This window comes from Thamnophis elegans, chromosome 11, assembly GCF_009769535.1.
Source record: "Thamnophis elegans isolate rThaEle1 chromosome 11, rThaEle1.pri, whole genome shotgun sequence".
NCBI classification, from domain to species: Eukaryota; Metazoa; Chordata; class Lepidosauria; order Squamata; family Colubridae; genus Thamnophis; species Thamnophis elegans.
In genome coordinates, this window is record NC_045551.1 from 44697438 (window position 1) to 44721641 (window position 24204).

At 41.6% G+C, this 24204-nt stretch overlaps 1 protein-coding gene across 2 annotated transcripts in view; it reads right to left on the bottom strand.

Moving 5' to 3' along the window:
- The window catches only part of TMTC4 (transmembrane O-mannosyltransferase targeting cadherins 4), a 50219-nt gene extending 26600 nt beyond the window's left edge, over nucleotides 1-23619 (bottom strand). The window contains exons 1-5 of one of the 2 annotated variants that reach the window (XM_032226509.1): nucleotides 23503-23619; nucleotides 16510-16725; nucleotides 5296-5411; nucleotides 3598-3814; nucleotides 1630-1717 (exon numbers count right to left, since the gene is read on the bottom strand). In XM_032226509.1, the coding sequence (XP_032082400.1) occupies nucleotides 1630-1717; nucleotides 3598-3814; nucleotides 5296-5411; nucleotides 16510-16671 (583 nt within the window). In that variant the 5' untranslated portion in view covers nucleotides 16672-16725; nucleotides 23503-23619. Of the gene's footprint in view, nucleotides 1-1629; nucleotides 1718-3597; nucleotides 3815-5295; nucleotides 5412-6781; nucleotides 6847-16509; nucleotides 16726-23502 lie in introns of those variants that run through there. The other variant, XM_032226510.1, reaches the window with a different exon arrangement.
- Between the last annotated feature and the right edge of the window lie 585 nt (nucleotides 23620-24204).

Sequence of the window (24204 nt, forward strand, 5' to 3'; positions counted from 1 at the left end):
AGTATCTTCTTCCCTCTGTTTGAAAAGCGGGGGGGGGGGAGGGCAGCATTATTTCTGATTGCTAGAGGGAGCTATCACAGTCACAGCTTCCTCTGCTAGCATCAGTGTTAAAACGCTGCTGGCTTTGTCTTTTGTTTGAGCTTTTGCACAGGTGAGGGAAAGAGGGAGTGGGCAGAAGCTGAGGAAGACATCAAAGGCTGGTTTGGTCCAGCTTCAGCATTGACACTAACTACAGCTGAAGTCTAATTGCCATGTGAAAAACTGGAAAGAAGAGACTGGGAGGCCCACCTCCTTCCAAATAATAAAACACCCTAGCGCATGGGTGTCAAACTCTATTTCATTGAGGACCGCATCAGGGTTGTGTTTGACCTCAGGGCCCTGAGTGGGCATGGCCAGGGTGGGCGTGGCCAGGTTGAGGTCACTTGTTTCAGGGGCTTCTGTGGTGGCACGAGCGATCTGCCAGGGAAAATGGGCTCCCGGGCTCTGTTTTAAGCTGCAACGGCATCCCGCTGCCCTCTGCCAGTGAAAACAGAGCTTTGGGGGGGGGGGACGTGTGCAGCCCCCTTGAGCTTCATTTTCACTGGCGGAGGGTGGCAGGAGGCTGCCGCAGCTGAAAATGGAGCCTGAGAGGGTTGTGTGTGGCCCTCCCGAGCTCCATTTTAGCTGGTAGAGGCACCGCGGACCAATCCTTTGCAGTTTCTAGGGTGGCCCCACAGGCCATTTCTAAGCACCCCGGGTCTTGAGTTTGACATCCCTGCCCTAGGGATTCCAGTCTCTCCCAGCACCAAGTCTGTACGCAATATTTATTTTCTAAGCAAGGAGATGAGTCAGAAAACACAGAAGCGGCCTAAGACATCTTAACCAAATGTTTGTACACAATGTCATGCATGCTGCTGATAATATATATGGAAGTCCAAAGTAGGCTTGGCAATTTTAAGACTTGTGGACTTCAACTCCCAGAATTCCCCAGCCAGCATGGGGAATTAAGTCCACAAGTCTTAAAGTTGTTAAAATTTGAGTGCCCTCCCCCCGCCCCCGGTCTAAAGGCATGTCCACACAGTATTCCTAGAATTAATTTGCTTCTTTAAAACAATATCAGCATGGAGAAGTGGTTGGTTTTGTCTAAACTAAGCAGGTTTCGACCTGGTTAACATCTGTTGACATTCCAGGACTGTATGCTAGACTGGAAATTAAAAACAATCAACATCCAGAAGAAAGAAATGATAAAATATTTCCATGAGCTTGCTCAAAAAATGGCACTGTGATAATTAGAAGAAGTTAAATTGACTCAAAGGTGAAAACAAAACAAAACAAAACAGATGCTTTCTCCAAAGGAAATGTTTTAATTGCAGAAGAAAAATCACCTGTAGTTTCTATGCACAATAGTGCAATTTTTTTTAATGATTCCTTTTTGCTCAAATGATTCTTCCAATCAGTCATTGGGTTGCTAATTAAATTGCTATTAATGCACGCGAGTTGGGAATGGAGGTGAGATAGACAAAGCGACATGTTGGACATGCTGATTTCTGAAAAGAAACCATTCTCTCATCTTCAAACTCAGGCATTATGTTCATGTTTATCATCAAATGGCATAGCCTACTGAAAAATATTCAGGAGGAAAGTACTTACTCTCTTTAAAGGCCTTGCAGTAGCCAAGAAAAGATAACAGAAAGAATACAGCACACAAGAGGTCAGCTCTGCCAACAATCCCTGCAATCTTAAAAAGAAAAGGAAAAAGAGTTCAGAGTTAGTGAATGAGCCAGTTTATTCAGCAACAGTCAATTAAATTACAAGTAGTCCTCAACTTATGAGAGTTCATTTAGTGACTATTTAAAGTTACAAAGACAACAACTGTGACTCTAAGTACGATTCAACTATTCTCATAAGAAATAGAGGGAAGATTCAACTATTCTCATAAGAAATAGAGGGAAGATACAACTATTTGCAAAATCCAAGGACTCCTGCAACTATGAAACACTTTGGGGCTCCATGTTAAATTTCATATAAGAGATCTATGCCTCTTCCTCACAAATATGCACTGAAGTGTGAGATGTATAACATTTTTATGGAAAGCGCCCATTTCATCTGTTTGTTATTAATGAAAGATGGGTAACAACTAACCCAATATTAGAGAAGCCTCACAATTTCAACATTAAATATTTTTTTCATTTGATTACCCTTAGCAAATGCCTGCAAGAAACCTATCTATTATTTTCAAATGTGTGTGAATGTGTATGTTTGTGCGTACATAATAAAAACAATAAGCATAACTTTTTTATAATAGTTTCTCAAGAGTGATTACACATTGTAATACAGGTACTCATTGACTTATAACAGTTCATTTGGTCATCGTTACAATGCAGTGGTGGGTTTCAAAATTGTTGGAACGTACTCTGTGGGTGTGGCCTATTTTGTGGGAGTGGCTTGCCGCCCATGTGACCGGATATGAAATTATGAATTAGTACTTAGGTCGGTCCAAGTAGCTATTCAGAAACTCTGGCATTGAAGCATGCAAATCTTAAAGCTGTCAAGTTACAAGATCCTTGCCAGTGATGGGTTTCAAAAATTTTTGGAACCTCTTCTGTAGGTGTGGCCTGCTTTCCGGGTCCACTGGTGGAACCTCTTCTAACCGGTTCGGTAGATTTGGCGAACCGGACCTACCGAATAGGTGCGAACTGGTAGGAACCCACCTCTGTTACAATGGCACTTAAAAAAGTGACTTATGTTTTTCACAGTTACGAACATTGCTGTTTCCCAAGGCAAATTCAATGGGGAGACAAGATTCACTTAACAACTGGGTTACTAACTTATCAACTGCAGTGATTCACTTAACAACTGTGGCAGGAAAGGTCATAAAATGGGACAAAACTCACTTAACAAATGTCTCACTTAGCAACATAAATTTTGGTCAGAAGCCACGGACTACCTGTAGTTTTTGAAAACCAAACTGAGATTCACGGAATAAAAGGGCTAGAACAGGGGTGTCAAACTGGATTTCTTTGAGGGCCAGATCAGCATTGCAGTCTTCCTTCGCGAGCCAGCTGGGGGGAGGAAGGAGATGGGATGGAAATAGTAAAGGACTAGCCTGTGGTGCCTCTGGCAGCCCAAACTGGTGCTGGAGGGCCTTGCATGGTCCCCCATGCCCCGTTTTGGCCAGTAAAGTGTTACAGAAAGCTGTCCTGGCCGAAAATGAAGTCTATGTGGGGGGCTCACACATCCCCTCTGCACCCTGTTTTGGCTGGCAAAGTCCTGCAGAACTTTCTCCTAGCAAAGTGCTCTCATTGATCTCCCCAATTATGGATACACCATGCAGTCTTTATGCCAATCAAGATACACTTTAAAAATAAATAATTATATAAATTATTGCCATCTTTTGAAACCCCAAATCTCTCTGAGGGATTAGTAATATACCAGAGATGTCAATGCAAAGGACACACAAGCGAAGAGAAGTTGCAACATAAAATCAGGTATGTTGTACACAAATACACAAAAGAGGAGTGCATAACAGACAGGTAACTTGCAAGAATGCAAAAGATTAGATGATGGAACCCTAACATTTCTGAGCACTTCTTAACACCTGAGTCATTAGGTACTTACACATTCGGTGTGCACAGGATGTACAGCAAACAGCAAAGCCGCTAGGAAGGAGGATTTGGGGACAAAGTTGAGCCTTCTTCCTTTATTGGTGTAGTGCAGCCCACCCAATAATATTGAGAAGACATCAACAATTAAGACAGAAATAATACAATGGAGTATTATATTGATGATATGAAAGCCCAATGGGTGGAAGCCTCCAGCTAAAAGGTAATTAATCCTATACAAGGGAAGACAAAAAGAAAATAGTGAAGTTAAATACAGGAACAAATGAAATTAGAATATGTTAAAATAATCCAAAAGAGTGCTTTAGATGTATGCAGAGAGATGGCAGTGCCAGTGTAACGTAGTATAGAGGAGACATTGAAGGGAAGTGACAAACAGGGATGCAAAAGGCAGACATTTGGCCTAGCAACTAGCACTCCTGTTTCTGAAGCATCAACAATAGGAAATAGGTCCTTCTCAACCTAGAAATAAAAGATCCTTTTAAAAAGAGTTTTGGGTCCTTTCTTCTTTTTCAAGTGTCTTCTTCTTTTCTTTTGGTCTTCCCCAACCAGTGATTCAACCTGAGTTCCAGGACAGTTTCCAAACCTCTGTTAGTACCAGGGCAACATTAAAATAGTAGCAATCAAGAAGAATGATTTTGAAGCCAGATGAATGTATAAATGGTACACCACGTGTCCTGCAGGCCAAAGCTCCCAAGTTTAATCCTTGGCAACTCCGAGTAGGGGTGGAAACCTTGCACCCATCCAATATATAGCAATATGGCACATTGAGTGGAAATGACATTTTATTTGTTTGTTTATAAATAAATAAATAGTTAGTCTTTCCTTGTTATATGCTTACATTGGAATTTATCCAGGGGTGGGTTCCTGCCTCCATTATGAATGGTTCAGCACCCAAAAATGTTTGTGTGCGAACACTCGCTTCGCTACCGCGTGTGCATATTTGCACTTAAAACAGTCTGCGCATGCGCATAACATTAAAAAAGGGATAAAAATTAACATTTTTTTCCAACGAGGATTGTTATGCGCATGTGCAGAACAGAAAATCAAGATGGCACTGCCAAGGATAGAACCGGTACGGTCACATGTCCACCGGAGTTACTACCTATTCGGCCGAACCGTACTGTACTGGTAAGAACCCACCTCTGGATTTATCCCACTAACACCGGTCAATGGGCTTGCGAAGGAAGGCTGGAGATTACACACTTCTTCCTCAAGAGGTTCTGAGAATGTGGATGTGACAGCAAGTGTACAATAGTGGACCATATATTCCAATGAGAACCATAACACAATGGCAACCTTCCAGCCAAGAGAACATGGCAAGCACCAATGAAATTGCATGTTGTGTTAAAATGTTGTTAATATGGTTTATGGAAGCAAACACAGCATATGTTCAGGGTTCTTAGTGATCAAGAAGTGAGGCCCACATTTTACTTATGAGATGTTTTCAACTGTCTGTAACAAGAGAAGTTATTCTATACAAAGATGTTCATGGTTGAGGAACCCAAAATAATGGTCACATAATATAATCCACCAACAGATTATGCATCCAGATGGGAAAATCAATCTATATTTACAATACTAAATGACACTTTATTTCACTAAATAGACAGCACCTCAATGAATTTTATCCCCATTAATGACCCCAACCCCACAAAAAAAGAAAGCAATCTTAAAGTAGCTTAAAATATCTCACCTGAAAGTCAATACAGTAAGCGGTCGGTAAGATTTGTGGCTTGTATTGCTACTGAGTTTATTCCCCCAAAAATCATGATGCCACAGATCACCAAGTGGGGTATCAGCCCTTAGATCCTGAAAGAAATGAGGCCCAAATTTAGGTGATCATCATGGCTCAGAATCTGAGCTCTAAAGATGTAAATCAAAATAATTGTTCAGCTGAGATTGTGCCGAGAGTGTGTATATAACCCTTTAGAATGCTCAAGCCCTACTTTTGGGCTGGAACGATAGACTCTGAAACTTGTTTAATGACAAAAAGAGATTCTGCTAAGTGAGAAATTGCATTCTTATTTCAATGTCTGTAAAACTTTTGGATAAGGTGAGGTAAAACACATTAGTATGTAATTGACAGGAAGATAAATAATGTGAAATAACAACCAATTTCATTGTATTTATTTTGTACAATGACAATAAAGACTATACTCTACACAACACCAGGCAAGGAAGCCAAGAGCATTCCAACTTAAGAGAGCTGTATCCATGCAGTAGATCTGAGGTCTGATGAAAACTCTCTTCAGCAAGATAGCAGATTGACTGATTATGAGCCATCAAATTATTTTTGACTTTTAGAGACCAATCAATCAGAATAGAGCTGGAAGGGGGTCTTCTAGTCCAACCCCTAGCTCAAGCAGGAGACCTTACATCCATGATGGCGAACCTATGGCATGCCTGCCTGAAGTGGCAAGTGGAGCCACGCTACCTGGCACTTGAGGCGTCGCTCGTTCCTCTTCTGGATTCATGGCGCACATGCGACAACCAGCTGGCCTTTGTGTGTGCATCAGTGCCAGAAACCGGAAGACCTGGTCTTCCATTTTCCGGAGTGAGAATGTGTGCCAGCCAGGTGATTGGCATGTGTGCATGCGTGGCAGTAACCGGAAGACTTGCTGGGCGGTGCGCATGCATGTGCCGGAAACCATAAGTTCATTTTCTGGCACGCGTGTGCCCCCTGAAGAGCTCCTCTTTCTGGTTGCAGTCCAGACGAGCATTCATGTGCGTGCAAAGTGCTCCCTTTTTGGCACTCAGTGCCAAAAAGTTTCACTATCACTGTCGTATATCATTTCAGACAGGTGGCTGTCCAGTCTTTTCTTTAAAAACTACAGTGATGAACCAGACATTGACCCAAGAAAGCTTGAGAACATTCAAGCTCTCATCTACTACTGGGGTGATATGAAACCAGCAAGAAAGAACAGTACTGAGAAGCTTAGATGACATATGAGAAAGGTAGTGATTCCATTATGGACATATTTGCCTTTTTGACACACACACACACACACACACACACACACAAACCGTCCTACAACAGTTACCCCACAGCAAGAAGGCCAAGAACTATGTTAGATTTAATTTAATAATAATTTCAATTAAATTATTAAATAAAATCTTTGTGACCCGTTCCTATGTATTTAATTATTTTCTTCTTTTGTACTATTAAAAATGATAATTACCTGGCAACTTTTGTAGGCATTCTGAAAGAGTGTCCAACGTATGCCTGTAATATCTACAGTATAATGAACAACTGGGAGAAGGATGAAATAAATAAATCAATTTGTTGGAATCCATGTCCTACATTTTAAAGCCTTAAAAAGTCTTCATAATTGTACAGCTCGATCCTAGGCATGTTTAATCAAAAGCGAGTCATAATTTAATCAGTGCATTTTGTTGAGAAGTAAAGCACACAGAACTGTAATTTCTAGGATTTCTCCCCCATATTAAATACTTCAGAGTTAGCAGGAACATATTAATATATTTGTTCTGCACTAATAGAAACTTTAGCAAAAAAACAGCAGGCCGTCTCATTACATCCATAAGGCAGAATGCAAACAATAAGAAATTATTCATGCATGCTGCCCAAAGTATTACAGCACTCAGGAATAATGTATTCTACAGCTTATATCCATGGGATTTTTTCCCCTTTATCTTTAGTAAATAAGAAAATAAGGCAAAGCAAACCAAAAGTTCAAAAAACAGTTTGAAATGAAATTCTGGCATTAGTACAGTTTGCACTGAACCTCTTGTTACTTTAAATCAAGGAAGGATTTTACTTGGACAAATGGGACAATGACAACCTCTGTAAAAATGCCTGACTTGTGGAGGTCAGTTAGCAAACAAGGTCTAATCCACTCTGTCATTAGATTTCATTTTTAGTTAATGATTGCCTCCATCAGGGCATATTCAATCTTTCTGGGAGTTAATTTGACAGGAAGCCAACCAACAGTCTTATAATGTTTTGGAGACTAAAAATATCCATTGGCATATCCACATTCACAATCCAAAGCTCACTTCAACAGATGGATTCTTTACAGTGTTTCTCAACCTTGGCAACTTTAAAGATGTGTGGACTTCAACTCCCAGAATTCCCCAGCCAACTATGGTTTTCCCCCCAGTATGTGTGTTAGATCTGCTATCAAACCGCTGCTTCAGCCCTGCTTTGCTTCACTTTGATGGTAGCCTACCATAAAATGTATGGAGTGGGAATGGGAAGATAGGAAGGGGGGAATGACAGGAACCAGAGGCACCATCCAGAGACAACGGTTGAAAGATCCAAGATCACAAGCCTGGGAATGGAATGAGAAACGCACATCCAAAGAAGCACCAAAATGTGGAACTGTTACCAAAACATCTAATTGGAACCTTATTGGACATCACAAAGATGACCAAAGGGGAAAATTACCGAGGTTGCGCAGGAAATCCTTGGATCTGGCTTTGCTACACTGTAACCACTGGGCTTCAATAAAAATAGATTTTTCACTACAAATGGAGTCAAGGGTCTTTTTCTTTCCTGAATATCCAAGCTGGGTCAGGCCTGATAATGTGCGCATAAAAATGTACTCCTGTCCCTTAGATGGACTCTAGCAGCTGGTAGCTAGAGGTTAGTATACAGCACAGAATTTCAAACATGGGTGTTTTGCAATGTTTAGCACTGGGTGAGAAGAGAATTTGTCAATGGGGAGGAGAGGAGACTTAAAAATATGGCATTTTATAGCACATGGAAATGCCCCCCCCCACACACTCTGGAATGCCTCGAGCAACTTCAACCAAACTTGGTACACAGATGACTTACTCTCTGGAAACAAATACTGTGGGGGTAAGACACCCCTAACACCCCTCAGTGTGTGTGTGTGTGTCTTCCAGCATAACTCTGGAATGCCTGGGCCGCTGAAAAGGAAAGGAATGAATTATATCCATAGTGTCAAATCACAGTACTTTTGACAATGATAGTGTGCGTTTTGGATTCAAGTACATGTGTGCTTGTGTATGTGTGTGTGTGTGTTCCAGCATAACTCTAGAATGCCTGAGCCGCTGAAAAGAAAAGGAATCAATTATATTTATAGTGAATTACTTTGACTTGACACTATAGATATAATTCATTCCTTTTCCTGTCTAATACAGGATTAGTATAAATAAATACCCGGGCAATGCTGGGTTATCAGCTAGTATTTTTATAAGAAAGCTCAGAGCATTATCCTAAGGTACGCAATATAGGTAGTCCTCAACTTACAACAGTTCATTTAGTGACCATTCAGAGTTAGGATGACACTGGAAAAATGACTCATGACCGTTTTACATACTTTCGACTAATGCAACATCCCCATGGTCATATGATTGAAATTTTTTTTGGGGTGGTGGTGGCAACTGGTTCATATTTATGACAGTTGCAGTGTCCCGGGATCATGTGTTCATATTTTACAACCTTTAGAGAAGCAAGTCAATGTGGAAGCCAAAGCCACTTAACAACCGTGTTCCTAACTTAACAATTGCAGTGATTCACTTAACTGTGACAAGAAAGTTCGTAAAATGGGGCAAAACTCACTTAACAAATGTCTCACTCAGCAACATAAATTTTGGGCTCAACTGTGGACATAAGTCAAGGACTACCTGTACTTTTTTGTTTGCTGCCTGAGAGAAATGTGCCATGCACTTAAACAGAGACTATGTTCTTGAAATATTTGTTGAATCTTGAGTATGATCGAGGGCAAGGGTGTCCAAACTTGGGAAGTTGAAGTCCATAAGTTTTAAAGTTCCCAAGTTTGGACACCCCTGATCTAGGGAGACAATAATGAAACTTGCACAAGTAATGAAGAGCAATTGATTAGTTGGGTTCCTTTCTCTTGCAACCCTTGCTTCAATGCATATACTTTTAAGTATTTTCAAGATAAGGTTGAACAGGCTAAAGTTAAATCCTTAATAAATAAAACCATTTGACATCAGCCAACAATTTCAGAATATTTATAATAGAATTCCATTTCCAGTTGTTCCCCTCTGTCTAGCGTGTACAATGCCACAACCCGAATCTCATATTATAGGGCATAGATTGGTTGCTGGAATTTCTCAAACAATCTACAAAGATGTCACTTTGTCAAAGCATGTAAGAATAGGCTTGTGCCAATAAAAAGGACATCAATCCTCCAGCTGATTTACTGCTGCAAAGCTTTCTCCAACCTAACAACCAAGGACTTGGTGTCAAGGAGTCAGGTCTTATGGATTTCCTGTCAGGATTCTTATGCATTGAGTTTGGAAGAAGATTATGGTCCCTAATTGACCACAGAGTTATATATCTGATCTAACAATGACATCTTATACTGCATCTATCATTATAGACCAGCATGGCTCTCTTTCCCTAGCAGTGGGGTCTTAAAACGTTTACTAAAGTTTTCTGTAGCTCTGTTACAAGAGGCTTCTGATGATAGGTAACTGAGTGGAGCCAAGTCTCCTGAAATAACTATTCCTAGTGCCTATCATGTTCTGCAGTTTATTCTTGCTTTTAAAAATCATCATTCATGTACTCTGGATATATGATGCCAACCAGTTTCTTACTGCAATCTTGAATGGTCCCCAATGTTATAAAATGGCCTTTCCACAGTATTAATCGTAGGAAGGAGGGCCAATGATGCAAGGTGTCTTCTTAGCAATAGCAGTTAGACATATACTGCTTCATAGATCTTTCAGCCCTCTCTAAGCAGTTTACAGAGTCAGCATATCGCCCCCACAATCTGGGTCCTCATTTTACCCACCTCGGAAGGATGGAAGGCTGAGTCAACCCTGAGCCGGTGAGATTTGAACCACTGAACTGCAGATAGCAGTCAGCTGAAGTGGCCTGCAGTACTGCACTCTACCCACTGCGCCACCTCGGCTTCTTCCCTCTTCATACATAGATACTCCCAGAGTAATACTACTTCTAGGCAATGCACTACTGTAATTAATACTCGAGCATTCTTTAATGCTGGAGCATCAGAAAAATTATTTATCAGTGGAAACCCAAGTTGTACTCCAATTCATTTTACAACGGCAGGTGGCGGAATGCTACACTGGTTATTGTCCCTTTATTTGGAAATAAAAGACTTTTACCTTTTACACTTTTACTACATTCTTCTTATAAATAATAGCAAAAAAAATCAGTAGTTTTGTCTAATAGATGCTGGGCAAATTCCTCCATTGGTTGAGTACTAGCAATGCTCTAGACATCTCTTATCCTGTCAATTCCTTTGTAAACCAGAGGAAGTGGTGGGATCTCCAAGGAGAGAGGGATTGCAAGGGCATGATCTGATCCAAGGCCTCAGCCACCCCCTTATTCCAAGTGACAACCAAGGTTCCAGATGGATCCTATAGCAGACTAACAGGAAAAACATTCAGCTCCTTCTAAAAGCCATCTGGGTTCATCAGTTTCAAGGACAAACCAATCTAATGGGTTCTCCCCCACTGCAGTGGATGGTGCCATTAGAGAATCCCATGGAAATCAGGCGGTGATCCGATTATAACAAGGGAGAAACCAAGAGTTTGCCCATTTCATGTCACATGGCCACTGCTCTGACAGGAACACCTGATCCAAGTATGACCATTGTCCCATGTCAGGTTCTGAATGACCCAGGATAGGCCCATGGTCATCATGTTGGTCATGAACTCCAGAGCAAGCTCAGACCTCACTCCTAGAAAAGGCAGATTGACATCCCTCAGAACCCTAAGTCTGAGGAACTCAACTACCAGCCTAGAAATGGAATTAAGGAGTTCAAATAGGGAGATTACTGTGCAGGTGGGAGGCTGGTACAACAGCTACACTCCAAACTGATCCCTGAGAGCACATCTTGGTGCAACACTGTGAAGGACTTACTGGATGACAATTACCACATCCACACCCCTGGCCCAGGGTCTCAGCTGATGCCACATGCCAAATCTCACTCGGCATATTTCTGAAAGAATGAACACTTCTGCTTCTGGACCTAGTCAGGTCTCGGTAATACATGCCAGCTCTGCCCTCTCATCAATGATTAAATCGCTGATGAGGGGAGCCTTATTACACATTGACCTGGCACTCAGTAGAAGTGGACTGGACCACTGAAGGTCTACAGACAGAATAGAGTTCAAGGAGTGGAATGCAAAACTAGACAATGGTTCCACATACTCTGAGAGTGGTTTACTCCCTGTCTCTCACCATCCCTTCCCATGTATCACCACCAGGATCTCTAAAACCAAGTCCATCGAGACAAAGGACTGAGAACCTCCCATTTTCCTCACCAGACATCCTTAGGAGGGAAACTGAGCACTCAAAGATACAATAGCTTCACCAGCAATTGGTACCATCAGGATATCCAGTCCCCACCTCACGTTCATTACCACACATTCATACAGATCAACACTCCTAGAAGGCTACCCAGAGGATATGCAAGGTGACCTCTGTGGGGCCCCATAACATCCTGCACCTTACTATAGCCTTCACCTGCCAAGCTACCACTCAAATCCCTGAGCCACAATGGCCAACAAAAGCACAAACGTACAGGAAAAGACCAAGCAATGGGGAAGGAAGGATTTCAGTAGTACAGCCTCAATGGAATGCCCCAGCAATAGCAAAAAAAGTGTCCAACAGCAGCACCCACCAAAAACTGCTCCCCCCAAAAGCATCTAGCAGCATCTTGCTCCTCTGAAAATACAAAAGAACCTGCTTCTCTGGAAAACAGACCAGGAGATGGAACCCATTTTTTTTAAAAAAAATATTGCCAGGTCCAGAAGGCAATGCTCAACAGTTTGCAAAATGTTCCCGCAAAATCACTGCATAACACCATAAACTGGGCAGTGTAGTAAAAGAGTAAGTATGGCTATTCTCCAGAATGCTCTGCTCTAGTCTAATCCAGCCTGCTTCCAACCTCCATTCTGAACAGTCCTCTCCTTCCAAGAAAGTGCTTTCACCAAACAATCAATGCACAAGTATCACTCATGAGGACAGCCCAATAGCTCCCTCTCTTTCTGCCATCTTAACTGAAAACTGGTTACGTCTATGAAGTCCAACCCATCTTAGAATCATTTTTAATAGGTCTTGATTCTGATGTGCCAATAAACCCCACTATTTCCATATGCAACAACAGCTGGCTACCAGTTCAGCCACATGTGGCTTCAGCTTTCCTGGATTTTGTGGCACCTTGCTTCCTTGTGATGTGAGGTGATAGAAATGCTTAGAGCGACAATGGAAATTGGCATACGGATAACTGTGGAGCAGGAGATCCGACAGCCACATCACCTTGGCATTCAATCTCGGCTGACAATTTTTATATCGCATCAGAACACTTAGAACATATGCTTGAGAAGCAGTTGTGTGAATCTGACTTAACAAAAAACAAACAAGTCACAGGAGGCCAAGAATCCTGGGAACGCATTCGTCTAAAAACTGTGCTCTTATTACAGGGAGTCTATCATGAAAAAAAAATATCCTGTTTTCCTTTCAGCTTGATTTAGCACACATTCATTAGACAAATTATGTGCATATGATTCTGTTGGATCAGAATCTCCACACTTGATTTTCAACAGCAGTCTTTGCGTTGCAGGCTGTAACATTTGGCAAAAGACACATTGTTCTAATTAACACATGTTCCGAGAGAGGCACTCTGCCTTAAATGCTTTATTTGATCAAATGTTTGCCTTTCTACACGCACCAAAGATAAATCATTGCTCCATGTTTTAAAACAAGACAAAACAGAGAGATGTTTATATGAGCTAGAAAGCCTCTGGAAGACTGTTTGAACTCCATGAAATTCAGCGACAGCTGGCATCACAATGCAGAGATTGCCCTGTGGGGATAAACATTGGCTGCTGTCGAAGAGAAAAGAACAAGGGCTAATTTGCTGGTGGAGAAATCAAGATGGCTGAGGCAACTTTCAGAGTCCAAGCAGACAAGCTGCTGTTTCTGGGCTCCTCAAGGAAAGGAAGCTACACAGGTGGTTCTTGTGTAATCATCACAAGCAAATACAATGAAAAAGCCAGTAAGAAGTTGGAAGTTGCGGTCATGTGAGGTCCTCACTCAAGGACCTGTGCAGTCCTTGATTAAAAATGGTAACCGGGACTTCTGGAATTGCTGTCCCTAAATGGCATGGTTATGTGGGTTTTTTCTTTTTAATTTGCAACTATGTCCATGAACAATTGTTAATGGAGTTAATCAAATACCTTTATTACAGTCATTGATGACCAGGCATTAAAGGAGGTCTATTTGTATCGACGTATAGCTCATCAAACTGAACAGGGTTTTTCCTTAATCCCCAAAGTGACTTAGGAAGGATATATTGGCTAAATGAAATCAGCGGCAGTTCCAAACTTTAGGGCAATTGGGGGTCAGAGAAGGAAGTCAGAGGTGGACAGATTTCATTCAGCCAATATTTTCGGAATACTTGGATGGTTGAATCAAATAATCTCTTCAAAAATATTCAGACAGGTTGTTACTGTAATGAGGAGCAGCAGCCAAGGGTGTGTGTGTGTGTGTGTGTGTGTGTGTGCGTGTGTGTGCATGCGCGTGCAAAGATGGCCACTGTGACTTTAAAACCAAAGCTCCAATGTACATAGAAAGAAGACAAGGTTTTGATCATGTGGCCATGACCACTATCTCGACTTTTGACTCCTCCCCCAAAGATGACCCGGGTAGCAGCTGTAAAGCAGCGGCCCCAGGAATTGATAGTGGATTACTTGCAAAAAGATGGACCTCAGAATGTGCCCACCCTAAAATCAATTGCTGGAATAAATTATTTAAACCACATTTTCTCTCCTTTGTGAAAAGGCAATGCCTTTTTCATAAAGGCAATGCATTGTATTTTTTCCTCTCTTAGCTGCTTCCGGGGCTTGAAAACGCAGAAAATTAACAGATTATATTTTAAATTTATTTCTAGATTTCAAAATTAAGTTGTGGCGGAAGATTAAGCAAAGTGTATGAAATCATGCCCAAATCTCAAATTTAGGACTACTTCCCGTAGTACAAGTAGTCCTTATGACTTGAAGTTATGATGGAATCCCACCCCGCCAAAAAGGTACTAATGATTCAGTTTCAAAGTTATGACAGCTGCCCTCCCCCTCCCCCAGTCATGTGACTGCAATTTGAGTGCATTGCCCCTTGGTCACATGACAGTGATTTACATTTTTGTCAGAAAATATAATTTCCAACAAAATCCAGCCACTGAGAACAATGGTTCACTTAACAACCACAGCATTCTCTTTACAACTGGTGTTCGCTTAATGACCATTGCAAAAATGTTTCGGTTGATTACATAATGACCCATTCTTTTGAGGCCATTTTTCACCCTCCGGAGGCTTCCTTGAAGCCTCCGGAGCGCAAAAAACTGGCCCTATGGGCAAACCGGAAGTTCAAGAACAGACTTCCAGTTTGCTCGTAGGGCTGGTTTTAGCCCTCTGGAGCATGGAGGACAAAAACGAGTGTTCATGGGCCTTCAAGAGGCTTCCCTGAAGGCTCCGGAGGGCGAAACACGACCCTTCTGGCAAACCGGAAGTTTGCTTGTAGGGCCAGTTTTAGCCCTCAGGAGCCTTTAGGGGCCTTCATGAGGCTTGTCACTTCCGGTTTGTTCGTAGGGTCATTTTTTGCCCTCCGGAGCCTTCAGGGAAGCCTCCTGGAGGCTCTTGCAGGCTCCGGAGGGCTAAAACCGGCCCTATGAGCAGAAGTCAGTTCCCGAACTTCTGGTTTGCCCGTAGGGCTGGTTTTTCGTGCTCCAGAGGCTTCAGAGAAGTTCCTGAAGCTTCCGGAGGGCCTCGGGGGGGGGGGGGAGAGGAGACTGTTTTCACCCTCCCTAGGCTCCTATAAAGCCTCTGGAGCTTGCGGAGGGCGAAGAAAGCACATCAAAAATGGGGGTGGTGGTGGAGTGCTGGTCATGTGCGCATGTGTGTTGGGGTTGTGTGCATAGCATTATGGGTGTTGCACGCCCGTGCATGACCCCCCCTGTGCTCCCCCCGCTTTTGGCACGCGAGCCAAAAAAGATTCATTATCACTGATTTAATTGATACAAACATACACAACAGGAAAACACAAAAAGAAATATAATGTACATAAAACCTATTACAAAACCTGAACCACAGATCCTTATTTTTCATCCCAAAAATCATCCTATTTTGCAGCAGCTGTGATGCTGAAAGTGTACCACAAATATACCGTATTTTCACCCATATAACCCGCGGGTTATATGCGGTTTTTACATGCACAGCGCCCCCTGCGGGTTATATGCGTGGGCGGGGTATACGGAAAATATTTTACACGATCGGAGGCTTGCACAGGCTTCTTTCTCCGTTTCTTCCCCCACCCTGATCTCAGCTGTTTCCTTCTCCTCCGTTCCTTTTCTCTTCCCCAGCTTGTGCAGGCTTCTTTCTCCGTTTCTTCCCCCACCCCGATCTCAGCTGTTTCCTTCTCCTCCGTTCCTTTCCTCTTCCCCAGCTTGCGCAGGCTTCTTTCTCCGTTTCTTCCCCCCCCCATCTCAGCTGTTTCCCTTCTCTCTTACTCGTCGCGGGTTATATGCGTGGGCGGGGTATACGGAAAATATTTTACACGATCCCGAAAACCCGCGGGTTATTCGCGTGGGCGGGTTATTTGCGTGGGCGGGTTATATGGGTGAAAATACGGTAGTTATTTGCCACATTTGTCTTCCTAAATGACAGAACAACTTCAAGTACTATTTTAAGATTGTTAATGCAATAGAAAAACACAGAGTTTTAACTTCTTTAAGGCATTTTCTTTTGTATTCTTAAAACATATACTCTAAATAAGTTACATTATATTCAAGTGTTCTTTTTAATTAACCGGAGATGTATTCTAAATCTGTTTAAAAGGTTTTCATCTGATTAATGTAACCAATTATCGGAAGCACAAGTAAAACTGTGTTCCTTTTTAATCCTATTTACAACAATACATTACATCACTAACCTTATTGTTGATTATAGCTTCAGAGTCATCAAAGACAAAATCTCCATCATAACTGTTCACAAAGCAGATAATGGAAAAAAGTCCCACAATGGTTTTGGCCCAATATGGTGGAAGGGTCAGGAGTGGTATATCATGGTCCAGGTTAACTTCTCCTTGCGCCATTCTGCACACTTCTGTTTAAGCATTTGGAGTACCAACATTATGCTGGTTGTGAATCTAAAAGACATACAGCATAAATGCATAAAGAACTAACTCAGCCCTGAGGTACAACTACTCTCTTCTATCTGTGGCAACTCAACTTTACCCAAAAAATTTTTTTGCATGTATTTATTAACATGTAAAAATATTCCGTAGTCCACTTGTAACACACATGGATCGTACATCATTTGTGACATATTGGTAGTTGGAGGAGAGGGGGCTGTATGAGGAGAAAACAAAATAAAATTTCCTTTCCATTATTATAAAAACTCTTTTTCAGCTGTATACAAATGTGTAGTTTAAACATCTTTGATACTTACAAAAGTTGTAATAAGCAACAGCCTGGGTAAGTTATTGTAAGCATTCTGTTTTTAAACGACTACTTGGACAGTGTCGGCATCCAATACTTTAAGATTTTGGAACTCAAACCCTATTTTCTATTAACATAAATTATTATTATTTTTTAAGAAAAAGTAGATGATTGTCCATCTTAAATACAGGTAGTCCTCGACCTACAATTGAGCCCAAAATGTTTGTTGCTAGGTGAAACATTTAAGTGAACTTTGCCCCTATTTTATGACCTTTGGGGCCAGTTGTTAAGTAAATCACTGCAGATGTTAAGTTAGTAACATGGGTGTTAAATGAATCTGGCTTTCCCAGTGAATATGCTTGTCAGAAGGTCACAAAAGGTGATCACATGAACCTGAGACACTGCAGCTGTCATAAATATGTATCAGTTTCCAAGTGTCTGAATTCTGATCATGTGACTGTGGGGATGCTGAAGTGGTTGTAAGTATGAAAAATGGTCAAAAGTCACTTTTTTCAGTGTCATTGTAACTTTGAACTAAATGAACTCTTGTATGTTGAGGACTACCTGTAATACAACTGTGTGGCCAGGAGTGGAAATATATAGTTGCATGTCATCAATGTAGTGAAATTTCACCCTGTGCTGACTGATGACCTCACCCAGAAGTTTCATGTGTAGATGTTAAATAGAAATGAGAAATGAGTAGAGACACTGGACACAGGAAGTCCCAAAAGTGATTGCTTCTTGGATGAGAAGGGAAATGCCTTCAAAGAAAAATCAAACAGTCCAGTTGCCTCTTGAAAGAGCATCTTTGAGACAACTGTGACCTGGATGACTAAGAATCTTCATCCACATAAGAAGGTCTAGGAGGACTGGGCCTCTTCTCCCCTATCAATATTGAAAGAGGAGAACCGCTACAATGGGCATTACTATACTCAACTCCTGAAGCCATTCCAGAAGAATATTATGGTTGATGGTATCACAGACTGCTGAGATTTAGGAAGACAAGAATGGATGTAGGCCTCCTACTTGAGTCCTGCAAAAGTAACCCACATACATGAACAATGCTATCTCAGTGTTATAAGCAAACCTGAAATCTTATTGATAAAGGTCCATACATGATTTTCCTAAGATCCTACAACAAGAACAGAAATCTTGTGGCTCTTCAAATATTGCTAAACTAGAACTCCTTGACTCTCGTGATTAAATATGTCAACTGAGAATACAATCAACATCTGAAGAACTGTAAATTCCTTACCCACTATAGAGAGTAAAGAGGATGGCCTTGATGGAGACAAGGGAGATCCATTACCAAAGCAACAAGGAAGGAAATATTGCTTAAGTCCAGACAATGAAAGAAGAATGCAAAGACAACACTTTCCTAAGTTGTTTTTTCCTCCATTAACAGCTTATGTATTCCTTTATGTAAGCAGCATTGTCATCATTTTAAGTATGTTATTATGCCAAGATACAAACAGATTTTCTGCTAGCTTAGAAGTAGAATGTTATTTTTACGATATTGAATACAGTCAGGCTACAGTTCTTCATGACCTTAGCTAAGAGTAAATTCCTTTGAACTGTTACTTCTAAAAGTCTTTTGAGATAGCTGACTATAATTCATTTTACTAGACTTTTTCATATGAGAATAACATGGTTAAACACAAGCAAGTTCATCAAAACTTCTAGCACTTATGCTTTTGGGACTAATTTGCATCTCTTTTCAATTTTTATCCTGTTAATATCTAGTTTTCTTTTCTTCCTCCAAGCAAAGTTTTAAGCAAATCGATCATCCAACCGACATATGCTTCTTTCCTTTTTTGTATTCTCATCTTTCCTCCCAAACTCTAACCGAATTAGCTAACAGTTACTTCATCCATAGAATGATGGAAAATAAAATTTCTGCTTTTGTAGGAGGGCTAGTATGGAATAGTAGGGTATACAAAAGAAGGAAAGAACTTGACAATGCAAAAACATCAAGAATGAAAGTTCTACTGACTACCCATTAGTGTGGATAACAGAGAGCAGCAAATTCTGAAACGGTATAGGGTTTCCTGCCTAGGCAGAAGGTTGGACTAAAAAGGCCTCCAAGATCTCTTCCAACTCTGCTATTGTATTGTAAATTCTGCTAACCCAGATTTTTGGGGTGGCTTTGAGGAACCCTGAAGATCTTCTTCAAGATAGGCCCCAAATGATGCAAATTCATGAATGGCTGGAAATTTGGAAGTTTTGGTCTTCATCTGGGTATTTCAAAATTAAATCTTACTGTTCCTTTTCACCACTAGCAGAGAATTCTTAATTTCCAATAGAAGAGATTACATGTAGTTAAGGATTGAATTGTCAAGTCCTTGGTGCATTCTAAGCTTGGTTGTTTCATTATCCAACAAGGTAACAACTAGGTGACCACATTAGAATGAAGAATTGGCAAGTAGACCGGCTCTTTGCTGATTCCTGTCTGGACAAGGAGAGGATTTGAGATACAAGTGCTCTAGACAGTTGCTCCTCACAAGGAGTGCAGGACAACAGTCTCCAGCAGGTTTAGAAAAGTCTAGAACAGGGATCCCCAACCTGTGGGCTGGAGCCCACTAAAGGGCCATGGATTCTTGGCCACTGAGCTGCCTGAGTGGCTGGCCAGTGTGTGCGCACACCCCATTTGCGATAGCATCACTGCAAGTGCCACATGTGTGTTATCATTGACACAAGCATCGTGCTTGCAGCCCTGTTTGCATGTGCACATGCACGTGTAATGCACCTGCTCCCCCTCCAGGCTGTTAATACAGAAAGGTTGGGGCATGCTACTCTAGAATGATTAGCCGCGGGCACGTGGCTGGGTCTACTTCATCATGGGACCCCTTGCAGAGTCGACCCACCATGGGTCCTTGGCTGACCCTCCACTGGTGCTCCTCCCCTGCACCCTCATCCAGGGCAGTTTGCCAAAGGACACTTGTCCCCAGCCAATTCACAGTGCAGGACAATCTTGACCTGTGATGAAATTATTCTCCTAGTCAATATGTTTTCTTTGATCTTATTAGGACAATGTTTCTTCTTTTAAAAATGTTTGTGATGGATTTCAGTATCAGGCAGCTCCTCCACTTCCACCTTCTCTTTTCTCTCCCCCTCCCCATTTCCCTCCCCCTCCCCATTTCCCTCCATCCCAAACAAAGTCATATCTTTATAAAGACTAGTAGTTCCTCATACAAGATAAAGTTCTAACTGTGTTATAAAACTAAGGGCTTTTCTATATAATAAACAGGGTTTAAAGGGTTCCTTACAGCTTTATTATTTTTGAGTGTCCAGACCATAAATCTTCTCAATAATTTTGGGATTGCAATTTGGGAATGCATTGGCTTTGTATACTTCTTTTTCTAATTACTTTCATAAATTGCTTCTTAACTGTTTTTCAGCTATTAGAAACCTTCAGATTGACAAGTCTGAAAACACTGCTTGAGTTTCTTGAGTTTTAAATGCAAATTTAAGGGTTTTTAGTTTTTTATGAAAAATACCAATGAGCAATAGAACTTTGATGTTAGAAAGATACAAATGAACTAAGTGTCCAGGTGGATTTGAAATAAGATTTTGAAATTAATTATAAGAACCTCTCCTGAGGGAAAGTGCCTTTGCTTTGAATACTTTAAAAAAAGAAGATACGATGGGACACTAGAGAGAACTAGAAGGAACTAAAGATTATAATTAAAGAACACAAATTTGATTTACTAATATAGAATGGGCCATAATATTTTAATATTAAAAAAACCTGAAGGATAGACTGTGTTCAAAATGTGTTATGGAAGAAGAACTGAGCTGAAAGTGGGAAGCGGATTTTAAAATGACAGCTTATAAAAATGACATGGAAAATATGCTAAACTAGACATGCAAGAGAAATCATCTTAAGTCTGAATAGACATCATTAGACAAGAGATACATAAATAACAAACCAAGAGAGAGACCTGGGTAATTTTCTGAGAAGGAACAAATAAAAATAAATATAAATCAAGTTCTAGGATATTATTTGAAGAGATTAAAGATCATTACAAATGACTAGGAATACAAAGTTGGTTCATTTGATCAAGGATAAAATAGATATATTGTTATTTCTGGTAACTCTTAATGGACTTTTGCTAATCAGGACTGAAATGATGAGATTTCAAGGATTTGTTTATAGATCAGAGATGGGACATGGAAAGATGGTGGATTACTAAATTGTTTATATTTATAAGAGGGAAGTCATTTTATATTTTTTTCTTTACTATATTATTTCTTAGTTTGTATTATTTTTTTATTCTTAAGTGTATTTTTTAATAAAATTATTATTAAAAAAGAGAACTATTAAAAAACAGAATATACCTTATCTCATTAATATGTTGCTTGCTTTTGCAAACAAGTATATATTAGATGACAATGGTACAAGAGGGATTTGAAATGAATGCAGGCTGCAAAATACATTTTAAAATTGTCTTCCTTTCTTTATCTCTCTTACTCTTTAGGCCTATCATCTCAAGGAAACAAGAAAAAATATCTTCCATTACAGTTAATACCCACAACCACTTTGTTAATTGAACCTAGATAACCTTTTCAAAACTTAAAATATTGGAACATAGATATCAAGGGGTCTCCAATTTCATTTCACTGATCATGATCTGTGGCCCTATATTATTGGGGGCGGGATTCAAGCAAAACATTGCAATTCCTGTGCTAAATAAAAATATTTCTTAATGATTTTTTTAAAACTTGGGAGAGCAAAAAAGAAAAAGAAAAAGAAAGAAAGAAAGAAAGAAAGAAAGAAAACAAACACCAGTTAAGATTTGATCAATAGATGATACCAGACCTCCCAAGCAAAACCCTTTCTAAGAATGGGAAATAAATTGATTTGTAGTGGACATTAATCTGTTGAGTCTACAATCCAGCCACGGTTACTATAGCAATATCCCCTATATTGATTTCTATAAAAATACACAAAGTGGTATACTCTGGTTAATTATCTTCTTGTTTTCATGCTATCATTGCCACTCCTTTTTGTTTTAAAGCCAATCTTCCGGACAAAAACAATTTAGTAGGGTGAAAAGGTAAATAGGAGATTAATAACAATTTTTAGCAAAGTTATAAAGGACTTTCCCAAAGAGAAGAATGCCATCTTTTTCTAGGCAAAGAGTATCCTTTGGAACGAAGTTCTGAAATTCTCCAGAATGAATCCCTCCCTCAATCTCACACTTACATACACTGTAAATTTACTCAAATGAGATTTATTAATATGCCCAAGGGTGTGTATGTGTGTGTGTGTTTTGCATTCAGAACATAGACAAAAATATTCTATATTTGCGGTCTCCCCAACAGAAAGACTGGGGAGTTCTGTGCCTATTTAGAAATATGTCCCATGCAATTCAATGGGATTACATGCAAGCAAGCATACAGTGACCATTCTGACATCAATCAGGAGCTGTCTGCAAGGCTCCGGCATACACGAAACTTTCTGATGTTTGACTGAAAACTCATCACCTTAAAGATTTATTTTAAGGTTGGAATATGTCCCATGCATACCCCAGAAGATTGACAGATGGAGGATTCGTTCTACACGTTTTGCCAGAAGGAAATTTCCATTGTGGCCCGTTATTGAATCCATTCCTAAGATAGACTGACCAGGAAGCCTTAACGTGGGTTGTCCCAAAGATGCTTTTTTTTTTCTTTCAAGAGGCAATCGGACTTTCTGATTTTTCTTTGAAGACGTTTCACTTCTCATTCAAGAAGCTTCCTCAGCTCTGAGTTGATGGTGGGGGAATGGAATCCAGTCAGAGCTGAGGAAGCTTCTTGAATGAGAAGGAAACGTCTTCATAGGAAAAACAAGAAAGTCCAGTTGCCTCTTAGGGGAGAAAAAGGCACCTTTGGGATTTAACGCGGGTTCTTTTGGCTAGCTAACTGCCCGGGTCCTTTAAGGCGCGGCGGTCCCAAGTTCGCTCTTTGCAAAGACCCGCCGCGGAAGGTCGGCTGGATGCAGGTCAGCGGTCACCCGTTGCCCTCCGGCAGCTAAAAGGCCGAAGGGACCCAGCCCACCAGGTACCCTAGGACGTGCGAGCAGCGAAGTTTTGCGCAGGGGGTGATGGAAGTGAGTGGGTCCTTCCCGGAACGTGGAAGGGAAGCTCCCCCCTAGTCCGCCCGGGCAGAGAAGCAGGTCCCCGGGAAAGATCGCAGCAGAGATCGCAGGCGGCGTCCGGGGCAGGCAAAGAGGGGCGATGGAGCGGGCGCGGGCAGGCAGGCAGGCGGGGAAACGCCTGGAAAAGTGGCGTGAAGGGCCGGACCCCTCCCTGCCCGCCACGAGAGATTTCCCACCCACTCGCCGCTTTTGCGGCGTGGCTTCCTCAGCAGCTTCCTTTTGTCCTGAGCGGCGCTCTGTGCGGAGGGAGCCGCGGAAGAGCCTCCCCGCCGCATGCAGCTCCCTGATCCTGGACCCGCCAGCCCTGCCCGTCCCGCCACAACGCCTCGCCCCAGACGGGCTTTACCTGCAGCTGGAAAAGGAGCCCGAGCGACATCGCCCACCCGCGCGGGGGAACTCTGCCCTCACTCCGCAGACGGAGACGGGGATGGGCGGGCCGGGCACCGGTCGACCGAAGGAGGAGCCCCTCTGGCCTCCTCGCTCCCGGAAGGCAGGCGCCTGTGGCGGATTGGCTCGCCATCCTTCCCCGCCTCTCCAAAGGACCGCCCCCCACTCATTGACGGGCGGAGTGACGTCTGCGGGGCGGTGCAGTCGGGCGGGGAAGAGGCCGGGCGTGGGGGAGGTGGGGTGTGGAAAGGGTCGAGTCGCGTGGATTCTTTTGGGTGGTGGGTGGGAGGTTTCTGCAACCGCGCGATCCTGGAGGATTTAGCTGGGAATGGGAAATGCAGAGCGATCCTAACTGGATGTGTGTCCCCCGTGAGCTGGGTGGAATTATTCTTTTGTAGAAAAGCCTGCTAGGTTCCTTAGGAATTTAGTAGTTATTTTTTTTATTTTATTTTATCAAGCATGTATGAGATAACAGATATAAGTATAAACATGATTATGAATACAGGAAATGGATATGAATGAGTGGGGACATCAGGATGGTAGGCATGTTGGTACACTTATGAATTCCAATAATAATAATAATAACAACAATAACAACATTCTGATTCTACAAAAAACCACCCTATTTGGAACAGCTTATATCCTTCTATGTTACCTTAAC